This window comes from Dermochelys coriacea, chromosome 17 (assembly GCF_009764565.3).
Source record: "Dermochelys coriacea isolate rDerCor1 chromosome 17, rDerCor1.pri.v4, whole genome shotgun sequence".
Classification (NCBI taxonomy): domain Eukaryota; kingdom Metazoa; phylum Chordata; order Testudines; family Dermochelyidae; genus Dermochelys; species Dermochelys coriacea.
Window position 1 is genome coordinate 4,654,156 of NC_050084.1, and position 12,842 is coordinate 4,666,997.

Consider the following 12,842-nt stretch of genomic DNA (forward strand, 5'->3'; position numbering starts at 1 on the left):
TGCAGCCCATCTGGGCCGAAGTCCCCCTGCGTCTTCACAGCCCCGCTCCCCCCGGCTGCAGGGGAAGGCGAGGCAGGACTGCTCCAGCCCGGCCACCGGAGGAAGCCGCGAGCCCCGCACCGCGCGGGAAGCGACGATCCTCGCCCCCCGCGCAGAGGCTGGCGCGTGGCTGCCCCTGTGGGGCGCGGGAGCGGGAGCCGGTGCCCGCCTGGGCACGGCTGGGGGGGGGGGGGTCCGAGCCGCACACCCTGCCCCGGCCGCGTTCCGGAGCAGCGCTTGGCGGCGAGCCGGTGACATCACCCGCGTGCCGCGCCCCCCCTCCAGCCCCCCCCCGCCTCGGAGCCGGCCCCCTCTCCCCCCCGCGCGCGCGGGCGGCGCGGGCACTGTCTGCCAGGGCGGCCGGCGGCAGCGCGCGGCGAGGCTGGCAGGGGCCCGAGCGCCCGCCCGAGCTGCCCCCGGGAGCCCGCCCGCCTCGCCTCAGCCGCCGCCGCCGCCGCCGCCGGGGGGGGGGCGCGTCCCGCCCGCAGCCGCCTGCATGACACTCCGCAAGGGGGAGAGAGCGACCATCAGCATCCAGGAGCACATGGCCATCGACGTCTGCCCCGGCCCCATCAAGCCCATCAAGCAGATCTCCGACTACTTCCCCCGCTTCCCGCGCGGCCTGCCCGCCGCCGCCAGCCGCCCCGCCAGCCGCCCGCCCCTCAGCCCCGCCGAGCCGCCCCGCGACGACGACGAGGACGTGGACCGGCTCTTCGGGGCGTACGGCGCCAGCGGCCCCGCCGAGCGGCCGGCCCCGCGCCCGGCCGAGGAGGAGGCGGCGGACGCCGAGGGCTACGAGTCCGACGACTGCAGTAAGTTGCCGCGGCCCCGCCCCGCCGCCCGGGTCTCCGTGCCCGCCCGCGGCGCTCCCCGGCCGGCCGGGCCCTGGGCTCGAAGCTCGCCTGGGGCCGGAGGAGGGACCGCGCCGCCGGTGCCCTCGCCCCCGGCTGCAAAGAGCCACCAGTTGCCGCGCCTCTGCCTGGCCGGGGCGGGGGCGTCGCGGCTCAGCTCGCTGCGGGGTTTCGGGCTCTCCAGGCTCGCGGACCGGGGCTCTTTGTTCCCAAGGGGCCGCTGCCCGGCAAGTCTCCGGCCAAACCCCCTCGGGCAACTCCGCACGGGCTGGGCGTGTTAAGTGCTTCCCTTGCAGAAGGCACCGTCCTGTTACATGCGGGTGTTTGCGGCTCGGTTTAACCCCTCCCCACCCGCAGCGTCCTTCCCGCCCGGTTTTAGAGCCGTGGAGGTCTGGCTGCGTTGAACAGGGCGGCTGCATGAGCAGCCGCCTGTAGTTAATGAAGAGGGGCCCGATCCTGGCAGGCATTGACGCCTATGGGACTTGAGGGTGCTTGGCTCCTTTCAGGATCAGGCTCAAAGTGTGAAACAAGGAGATGACTAGGGAAGGAGACCTGTTAAGAGCCGACATTGCCCGGCGGTGCTGAGCCTCACTTGGAGGAAAGGAGGACCCCCCCCCCCCAGGAAGCTGCAGATGCTTTTTAGCGCCCTGCATTAGAAGTTCTCTTTGAGAAATGTCATAGCCCTCTATTGCTGCTTCTATGCTTCCTTGCCAGTAGCTGGCTAACCTCAGGCTGCAGACAGGTGAGCCAGATCCTGATCACTCTGGAGTAACTCCCCTAAAGTCACTGTAGTTACCCTGGAAATTGTGCAGCGACCTCTGAGATCAGAATCTGCCTAGTATGAATCCAGTGGTCCAAACTGCTGGCAAAGTGGCAGAATTTGGGCTTTGGTGACTCTGAGCAAGTGTGAACCCCAAACTACTCTTTTCTGTGTTCATGGCCTTGTAACCTGGGTTTGGTGGCACGTGCCCTCTGCTTGGGAGCTGTCTTGCTGAACCATTCTGGTCTGCAAGTGAGGAAAGTGCAATATTAAGCTGAACTCCCAGCCAAACTGTTAATAACAACTTTAGCCGGATTTGGGTTATTTGCTGCTCTAATTATTGGATCATCTTTGTTCATCCTGACAATAGAAATTGGAGCATTTAGTGGTAGGGGCAGAGATGCATGCAGAAGCAAAGTGCTAAGGGGCTCTGCATCTCTTTTCTTGGCTACTGGGAGATCAGGATGTTCGACTTTGGGCTCTAAAACCCACTTCCCACCCCCCACTAAGTAGTCATTTGGAAGGACTAAGGGCATCCTGGTCCTTCTCATTGACACCATGGAATCAATTAAACTGGTTTCCAGTGGGCCAGCTGGTGTTTGTCTTGTTGCAGTTAAAGTTAAAAATATGTTTCTTACAGTATAACAGGTGGCAGCAAAACTGCTGATGCTGGTTTGCCAGATGTGGTTATTTTTCCACTAGTAAAGATGCAAGAACTAATAAGCTCTTCCTGCTTGTGAGAGATCAGTTAATGCTTGGTGGTTATTTGTATGACAGCAGCACCTAACCGTCCCAACCGAGTTCAGGGCCGCATTGTGCTAGGCACTCTACATACACATAGTAAGGAACAGCTCCTCCTCTTCAGAATTTACAATCTAAATAGAAAAGACAGGTGAAGGAATGATTATTATCCCTATTTTAGGGATTGGAAACTGAGGCACAGTGAGGTTGAGGGACTGGCCCAAGGTCCCACAGGAAGTCAATGTCAGAGCTGGGATTTGGACACGGATCTCCTAGGTCTAAGTCTGGTAGCTTAACCTCACATCTTCACTGACTGATGCATGAATCTGGAATGCCCTTGAACACCTAGATTAATGTCTTTGCATAGAAATAACAGTGATGATTTAGAAGCGTTGGTGCCTTTACTCCTGGAGCAGTAAGTGCTGTGAGCAAAGTGTCTGTGCAAGATACAATACAAGGACCTTCTGGGGTTACAAAGGTCAGAACACTTCCCAGCTGATTGGACTCTCTACAGGCTTTTCCAGGGAAATAACATTACCACTGAGACAGCATCTCGCCAAGCCCTGGATGATCTGAGCGAAGAGATGTCAGGCATCATCTGCTCAGCCCAGAGGAGCAAGGTCACTGCCCCACATGGGCCTCAGTGTCAAAAGCTTCTCTCCTGGCTTGTGAGATTCCTTCCTGACCATGACATAGCAATGCTAGTGATGCATCAGGTAGATACAGGCTGCTGATCACATCTTGCACTCAGCCTCTCTTGTTGAAATGCAAGTCTTGCCCGGCAGGAATCCTGCAGGAACTCAGGGAAACGTCTATTACTAGATATTATCTCCCACAGAGAGGATTCACAGAGCTCTCCCTATGGCTGCACTTCTCACCTAGCTCCAAGGAGATGCTCCCAGTGATGGATAACAGCATTCAGCCTTCGCTGGGGATGAACTGTGGGTATTGGCACAGCCTGAAGGGGAAGGATGATGCTGTGGCTAAAGTCTGGTCAGGTGATGTGGCTGCAATTCTTGGCTTGGCCAGTGATTCACTGTGATTTTTAGACAAGTCACTTCACCAATCCGTGCCTCAGTTTCCCTACCTGTAAAATGGGAATAATGAAATTTACCCACCCTTCAGGGGGTAGTAACTCCCTTCTGTTTGGAAGGCCCTTTGGGATTATCAGGCAGCCTTGTTCTGGAGTAGCCCAGAGTCTCCTTTCCAGCTCGATTTACTTCTCTAGCCTGATGTTATTTCATCACCACCTTTCTTTTTTGCTCTTCTCAGTTTGACCGTTCCCCTTTGACACTGGGGTGTTTCCCAACCCTGCTCCTGATAGTTCTAGAGGTAGTAGGAGGGGGATTGGAGGTGGCAGGAGGTGGCCAAGTGGACCAGCAAGCTGCGGCCCCCCCCACTGAGATCTCTGTTGAAGAATCAGTTCAGACAGAAGAGAGAAATGGAACAGACCGGTTCAGTCTTCTGGCCCGGCCCCCAACCCTGCCACCCATATAAGAATGTCTCCACTGTGATCATAGAAAGAGACATTCCAGAAGGACCTGCCAGGTCCCATCTGGTCCATTCTCTGGACAGTATGGGTTTGCTCCTTACAGTGGAGATTCCAGCCCTCAGTCCAATCCCATTTGAAAACGCCATCAGTAATCTACTTTAACCTATCTCCTAGACACCCCCTTCAAACGGTCTGCTTCTCTAGCAGGCAACTCCCCTCCTTCCAGAGGAGTGCAGCCCTCAGGCAAACTCTTACTGAGGTTGGGGGAGTTTTTTCTCTGAGCAAGAAGGGAAGAAAGACTGAGTAAGGACTCCACCAGGGTTTCAGCCCAGGAGGCAGAAGCCTTCAGTTACATTTTGTCTCCTTCCTAGAGATTCTTCTAAATTTCCAAAGGCTTAGAGAATGCAGGGAGAAAACCTGCTGTCTGCATCATTGCTTTTAAGAGCAGAACTGTGTGTTTAATTCTGGTGCTTTGCTAAATCAAAACCATAAGGAGCAAAGAGGAATAAGGATTCCTTCAAGGGAGTGATGCAGACAGAAGGCTTAGGGGTGCAGAGAGAAACCCACTGGGACTGGAATTTACAGCTGCCGGAGATGGTGCATACCGGATGGGACCTGCTGCACTGGGTCTTCTCCACCAGGAGAGAGGGGCCCAAGGCTCAGCCTGGGCTTTACCCTGACTGGCAGAGAGCAAGGAGGAATAGACCAGGGAGAGAGCCCCCAGAGGAGGGAGCAGACGCAGATTGCAGTGAAGGGGAATAGAACAGTGGCCTGGTTACAGCAGCTCTTCAGGGAGCTGTGGAAGATTTCAGAGGAGCTGAGGAAAACAACTCCAGTCCCCACAGACCAGCGAAGGAGAGGCGATAATCAGCCTGTTGAACGCCAGCTGCGAGAGCTGCTGTGAGCAAGCAGGCCTGGAGAGGCCCAGTGGAGTGGATAATGAGGGGGAAATGTCAGGGTGGCTCTGGGAGAGATGGGAGTAGCGTGGAGCCAGCCCTTACCATCACATACATGATGGACATGCTGGTCAGGGCAGGGGACACTTGCAAGGTCCTTTATCATACTATAATGACACTGGGTCTTTCTGCAATACCTGTTATCCCTGGATCACCAAGTGCTTTGCGAACCGGGGTGAAAGAAACCTCGCAAATCACTGACAGGCAAGTGGGCCTGATCCCTGGCTTACAGATGGGGATGCTGAGAAACAGAGAAGGGAACAGCAAAGCCCAGACCATGTCTCCTGCCCCCTTGCCCTGTGCTCTGGCCCCAGGGAAAGGTTGATGCAAAGGCAGGAGAAGCCAGTGAAGTAGCTGTGACTGAGGAATAAAGTTCCTGATGGATCAAAGGGGTGAAGCTAGAAAGTTAAGGTCAAAGGAGAAATCTCTCCCAATGGGGTAGTTTGTGGCACACCAGGCCAGCGGGAGGGAGGAATAGCACTAGACAATTGTACTCTGAGGTCCACAGAATTATTATTATTTATTACTAATTGCATTATTATAGCCTGTAGAGCCCAGTCATGGACGGACCATGACCCCATTTTGCAATGCTAGGGGCTGTACAAACACAGAACACAAAGACGGTCTCTGCCCCAGATAGCTTACAATCTAAGTATGAGACAAGAGATGGAAACAGACGGGGAGCAAAGGAAAACATTGAGACAACGTTGGTCAGCATGCTCAGCAGTGGTCTCAGCACACCAACAGCCTAACATTGTCAAGAAGTGGGTTTTAAGCCTCAAGTGCAAATGCTGCCAGCCTAGGGGTGGAAGGGAGCCCTGAACTAGGACTCAAACAAGATTCTTTGGTTTTATCACTGCTCTGAGTTTCCCTGAGACCTTGGATAAGTCACTCCCCCCTCCCTGTGCCTAAAGTGTTTTGTAGAGATAATAGAAAGAAAAGGAGGACTTGTGGCACCTTAGAGACTAACAAATTTATTTGAGCATAAGCTTTCATGAGCTACAGCTATCCGATGAAGTGAGCTGTAGCTCACGAAAGCTTATGCTCTAATAAATTTGTTAATCTCTAAGGTGCCACAAGTACTCCTTTTCTTTTTGCGAATACAGACTAACACGGCTGCTACTCTGAAACCTGTGGGGTCTCAGTACCAATGGAACATGCCGGATTTTTATTCCTGTACTCAGGTTGCTTGCTATGCATGATTCAAAATCTGGCTGAGACTTTGAGAAGTACTACCCTTTGTTCCATTGAGTTTGTTTTCATCAGATGGTTTTCATTGTTCATAATTGAGCTGCTAATGAGGTGTCAAAGCACTTATGCAAATTGAGGAGAAGAGAGAGTTAGAGGGTAGTGACTGGAGGGGTGGAAAAAAGGCAAACACCCAAAAAATCACAGTTTGGTGCATTTGATCAGATCAGAAGTAACTGTAACATAATGTTCTTTTGACAGTGGGGAAGGAACTCGCTATAGATTTATTGGAACATCATAGTTCTCTCTCTACTTCCCAGTAGCCTGCAACCTTCCAGTGAAAGAAGTCTCTGTATTGCTCCCATTACCATGGTGTCTGGGCACCAACATAAGTATACGCAAAAAGAAAAAGAGTACTTGTGGCACCTTAGAGACTAACAAATTTATTTTAGCATAAGCTTTCGTGAGCTACAGCTCACTTCAGCTCATGGATGCATTCAATAAATAAATAAATTTGTTAGTCTCTAAGGTGCCGCAAGTACTCTTTTTTTCATTTTGCGAATATAGACTAACACGGCTGCTACTCTGAAACCTAACAAGTATAGAAAGCAAAATAGATTGAAAAACTGTCTTCTATGGTGTTTCCTTTATAATACACTGCAAAGAGTGCATGTGCATGGATTTTATTATCAGTTATTAATTATTGCTATAGTATTTGCTGCTGTTAGGGAAATTATGCCAGATCATCCTTCAGGGTTGCATTCACATTGTTACAGCTGTTGCTCATGTTTCCTTTTGCTGCACAATCAGCTCGCTAGTCCAGAGTAATTGGTTATTCCCAGATGGTCTGTCAAACACTAATGATATCTTTGTTTACATATAAAGTAAGCCAATCTTAGCAGCATGGCATCATGTTTGGGGCATAGGGCTGGGAGCCAGGGAAACTGGGTTCTGTTTGTGACACCATCACTAACTGTCTGTGAATTTTGGCAAGTCCCTTATCCTCTGCTGTAGTTCCCCACCTGTAAAACAAACATAATAATACCTAACTACCTTAGTAAAGTGCTTTGGGATCCTCTGATGAAAAGTGCCATACGAGTGCAATATAGGTAGGCATCATAGGAACACTGTAACTCTCAGAATTGTTAAGGCAGGAGTCACCGGAGGGCACTGTTACACATACTTTAATAATCGTTTTTCATAGTGTGCGAGTGAGCTTTTAGTTTTTGAAGAAGTGCTGTGTTGTTGTTCGTGATACGCTGGTCTTTGCCAGAGAGAAGCTGTGGCAGATACCGTAGAGTTTGCTCAGTGCTTTATCTTTGAAGGCAGTTCTTGCGACGAGGTAGTTTCTTGGGAACATGGTCATTGGCAGGTGGGTTGAGATTTCTGGAAGAGGAGACTGCTAATGCTGCTTGTGCCTGTCTCTGTCTCATTGTGGGTGTGTATGTGTAATCGAAGGAAATTACATTTAGAATATACCCAAACTCCTCCGACAGGAAGCTGACCTGCAAGGCCCTGCAGAAGAATTCTGCTTCCACGCAGCACAGCCATGATAGTGTTATAAATATCAGCTGTAGAAAATATTATTTCTAGCCCAGATCGCAGGCCTATTCTGATGTATTGTATCTTGTGACATCTGCTACAAGTGATTCACTGAGAGAGGTTTCTTAGGAAGACACTTACTTTGGGTGAAGAAAATCATTAAGCAGCCAAAGTCATAATGAAGATATTAACTATCAGCTGTTTAAAGGTGGTGATAAGAACCAAAGTAGCAAGGGATGCAGAATCTACAGATGACACGGCAATGTTAGCAGACAACACAGAGTTGCTAACATAGATGCTGAGAATAAGCAAGGGGGAGAGAAAACAGTTTGGAAATTATCAGGATATTTACATCCGCAAAGCAGCTCCTTAGCATATGTTGCTGCTGCTATTAATAACCTTTCATTTGTCTTTGCAATCCAGATTATGCAAAAATAATATTTTTACTACACAAATTGCCATTGATTTCAACAGGCGTCTGGATAATATTATAGTAATTTTATTGACACTGTATCAAGTCCAACTTGCCAGCAGTCCATAAAGTCAATGGAAGTGTTTTATATGCACAAGTGAGATGTTAAATCCAAGGTTTAAGTGCATTAAAGAGCTTGTGACCCTTTTTTCCAAGTAGAGAGGTGTTAAACCTAGGGGGCTGGCCAGCTTCTAGCTTGAGTAATGAACCAATCAGACCTGGAAGTCTCCTTGCAGTTTCACTTGAGATATTTTACTGATTGAAAGGCATTTATATGGGATAAATATATATCTTCTTTACTACTTACCCTGAGACATAGTGCAGTGTTGCTGCATATTGTTGAAAAGCTGCCATGTTCCACACTAAGTGGTGGCTGCATTTCAGTAGTGGGGAATGTGATCTGTGTACATGTATAACGACATTGTCAGAGTAGCAGCTGTGTTAGTCTGTATTCGCAAAAAGAAAAGGAGTACTTGTGGCACCTTAGAGACTAACACATTTATTTAAGCATAAGCTTTCGTGAGCTACAGCTCACTTCATCAGATGCCTTGTGGCACCTTAGAGACTAACAACAAATAGCTCACGAAAGTTTATGCTCCAATAAATGTGTTAGTCTCTAAGGTGCCACAAGTACTCCTTTTCTTTTTGTGGCACCTTAGAGACTAACAAATTTATTAGAGCATAAGCTTTCGTGAGCTACAGCTCACTTCATCGGATGCATCGGATGCATCTGATGAAGTGAGCTGTAGCTCACGAAAGCTTATGCTCTAATAAATTTGTTAGTCTCTAAGGTGCCACAAGTACTCCTTTTCTTTTTGCGAATACAGACTAACACGGCTGCTACTCTGAAACTTTTCTTTTTGTGTACATGTAGTTCACCAAGAGCTCTGGTAGCCTGTGGGCTCAGAGCTTTTCTTTGGGAGTAGGCCAGTGTTCCTTTCTGAGGTGTTTTTTGCTGCAGTTTTCAGGGGGGGCACTTGTTGGCACTGTAGCTACTGTGAGAAGCGTTCAACAAAACAGCTCAGAGGTGAATGGATTTTGTCTAAGTTAATCAGACTCTTTCCTGATAGAGAACTGTTAGGCTGGGACCAGGCTGGAATTCCCATCTATCTGAGGTGCTTATTTGACCCCCATTATCTTTGTATCTGAGCACCTCACAATCTTTAATGCATTTCTCTTCACTACACCCCATAAGGTAGGGCAGTATTATTATCTCCAGTATATAGAAAGGAACTGAGGCAGAGAGAGACTTGAACCTGGTCCACACCTAAAACTTAGGTTGACCTAGCTATATCAGTCAGGGCTGTGGAAAACCCTTTGTGATGTAGTTAAGTCAACCTACACTGCACTGTAGATGCAGGTAAGTTGTTGGAAGAATTCTTCCGTCAGCCTAGTTACCCCCTCTCAGAGGAGAAAAACCCCATCCATCGACATAGACGTACCCTTGCCAAAGGTCGCTCAGGAAGTTTGTGGTGGGCAAGGACTTGAACCTGGGTCTCCTAAGTCATAGGCTAGTGCTTTAATCACTAGACTGTTCTTCCTCTCTACATCCAGCTACATCTTCTGTCCTGACATGTCCCCAGCTGGTTTACAGTCGTGAGCCAAACTCAGCCCCCAGAGAAACCAGGTGCTATTACCATGTAAGACAGTGGGAGTTGCCTCCACTTACACCACGGTTGAATTTGCCCCAGCACATCTTCTGTATGAGCTAAGGGTGGCGTGTGGGAAAGCCTGATATTATCTGCCTCCACAAAGTGGTAGGGGTCGGGGATCAATCTAGCTTGTGTTCTGTCTCCCCAATTCCCAACCTTCCTCCTGAGACCCCAGGCGGGGAGACTCGGGTAGGATCTCTAGGGGCAGTCTGCACACAGTGCTCATGTCTGTCCACGTGTCCATCTTCGTCCTCCTGGCTGCAGTGAAGATCTGAGCACAGGCCTGGAACCATTTCGCTGGTAGCCTCAAGCAGTTCAGGCTAATGAGTGGGCCATGTGGCATCATCTTAATAATAGGCCTAATTTTGAGTGGGCGGGCTCTTCCCACCCCCTGCAGTGTGCCATTTGTTTAATCTTTTCATCCCATCTCCTTCAGCGCAGGCTGTGCAGGAGATCAGCACTCCAGACAAGCTCCTTTCCAAGGCAATTGCTAGTAGCAAAATAGGTAGCAATGGATCAGAAGGGATTCTGTAATCAAACTTGCTGACTGGAGAGAATCATCTCCCAAGCCATGGATTTTACTCCCGTTGGCCATGAGCCTAAGCAGAGTGGATAAAAATCAATGATTTAAAAAAAAAATTAAAAAATGAATTTTTTATATTTTAAATTGGATTTTTTTAATTAAAATACTTTTTGAGGGAAAAAAACCTATCTAAAGATAGTTTTAATTGAGGTAAATTATAGCTCAAAGATATCTCATCATGGAATAGGGATTATAAATTCTAATTCTATAGTATGAGACAATATATTCATGTAATGTTTAAGAAAAGTTTTGTAAATGCATTCCAATAGTTCATGGATTAGGGACCCCAATCTTATGGGGTTCCAGGGGCTTCTGTATAGTTTATTTAGGTTAATCTTTCTAGCTACCCAATGGGACTCAGTGCTAAGTCTAGAAGATACTATCAGAGATGCGTAATTTTGCAGTTCTCAAACTGTGGGGTTGTGTCTCCAGAGATAACATGCTTGTTAACAGCAAAAATGTTTTAAAATAAATAAATAATATATAGAGGTGAGAAATAACAGACTACAACCTCAAATTGTCCCTCTGCAAATTTGTGTACACAGAGTCCATCTCTTACCTCTCTCTAAAAGTGCAAAGTTTCAAAAAGCTCAATGAATAGAAGATCGTTGGGGACGGAATAGATCTGGACAATGAGAAGTCTGGAGATAAATGTGAGAAGGGAGGGACAGGCAATAGAAACAAAAGTGAAACTGTTTGAGCAGCATATTCCAGAAGTCTTGAAGTCTTTCTGACTGTAGCCTTCATTGATTTGAGATCTACCATACCATTCTCTCACTAGACACCAGTTTGGGTCTCATCTATCTCTGAGTTGTGAAGAATATGTATTAAGGTTATAACAATCAACAAGAATGCACTTTTATGTAGAAATCCATAATTAAATAGTCTTCCTGTCTAGTGATTTAAATCATGATTTAAATCAAATCCACCCTGAGCCAAAGCCTACTGGAGTCAATAGAAGATTCTTGCCAACTTCAAGAAGCTTTCAGGCAGGCCCAGGTAATGCAGCTTCCTCCTTTTCCCCCTTCTCAGCTTTTTGCATGTGCTCCTGGGCACTGCATCTTTGTTAAGCATGCCTGCAGCGATGGCATGGGTGATCATTAAGGATAGTGCTGTATTTTCTTAATCCACCAAAAATAGCTATTAAATTGCATCTGTGTACACTGAGACCACTACTGCACTGCCAGCAAGAGACTTCCCAAGGATATGGTCTTCCAAAATGTCACACAGGTCCAGTGCTGAAAAGCAAAATGACCAGCGTAGCAGGATGTGCGCACAGGAAGGAGAATCACAGTTGTGATTGCATCTGCCTGATGACCCTGAAGAGAGCTGGAGTTAATGGGAGTTGAGGGCGCTGCAGGAACAGGCCCTAGGGACTGCCAGGCGCTGAGTGCCCTCAACTCTCACTTGGCTTGTAGAGAGTGAATTTCCACAGGCAGCTCCTTGAAGACCAGTCACTTGGTTTTGGTTTGTATGAGCTTGTAGCTATCAAAGATTTCCTCCTCCCTATATTTCTGCAGGATAATTTCCTGTACTTTGCAGTTATTCTCTTGTTGCTCAGCAGTCAAACGCCGTGGAAGGTAGGAAGAGCATCTCATCTCAGTGTGGCTCTTAATGCTGAGAATGATCAGTGACCCCTGTGCATGGTGTTGTGCCTCTCCTCTGGCCCCTTAGCAGCAGCACTGCTGTTGTACTGTGTTGGTGAGTCACATTGCATGTGTGCAGGAACCTCTTACCAGCCGCTCCATGACTGATGTGTTCATTCATCGCTCGGATATTCCAAATCCCAAGTGCTTGCTAAGCTTTTCATCTTTATATTTAACACTAAAGGCAATTTTTTTGGTTGTTAATTGCAATGCTGAATTTCATTAAAAAGAGAGAGAGAGATTTGAAGGCCATTTCTAAATTGAAATTGCTGAAAGTGTAATTGCTCATGACATCAGGGACCATTTAGTACTGTAAAACATAATTGCATCTCTGAACTGTTCTGAGCAGATAAGTGAATGCTCCTAGTTTGAGAAGATAGAAGACTTATGAGCACTCCATCATCTGGCTACACAAAGAATGGGCTCAGCAGGCGGGAGCCCATCAGAGGTTCGACATTATCTTGGTCCGTAACCTCTGGAAAATGGGGAAGTAGTCATTAAGTCTGTAGGCTTAAGCTTTTTTTGGGAAAACAAACAAACAAAAATCTTCTGAGAAGGTGGAAGCTTGAAGAGTTTTGTTACTTTCTCACTCCTGATTCCACTGAAGTAAACAGCAAAACATCCTTTGTGGCCGAAAGGAGTAGAATCCGTTCCCACAGGCAGGAAAGGACCCCTGCCTTGTGTGGTAAATGCTGCTCTCTCCTGTTTGCTTGAAGGCATGCACTCTCTGAATTGAAATGTTTTCTCCTGTGTCCCAAAGAGCCTGCAGTCAGCCAGCCTTGGACTCTGACCTTACCAGAGCTCACCAGCTCAATGGAGTAAACCAGGGGCAATCCAGGGATAGGAGACCTGCATGGAAAACTCAGGTGTCGCAGCAAGGGGAGGTTGGTAATCCAGAGGAGGGTCCTGTCCTCTGAATC

General features: G+C 48.3%; 1 protein-coding gene across 1 annotated transcript in view; it reads left to right on the forward strand.

Moving 5' to 3' along the window:
• The first annotated feature begins 438 nt into the window (after positions 1–438).
• The window catches only part of DOC2B (double C2 domain beta), a 129,623-nt gene continuing 117,219 nt past the window's right edge, over positions 439–12,842 (forward strand). Inside the window, exon 1 of the mRNA XM_038376239.2 lies at positions 439–851. Coding sequence (XP_038232167.1) covers positions 536–851 — 316 coding nt within the window. The 5' untranslated portion in view covers positions 439–535. The remainder of the gene's footprint in view (positions 852–12,842) is intronic.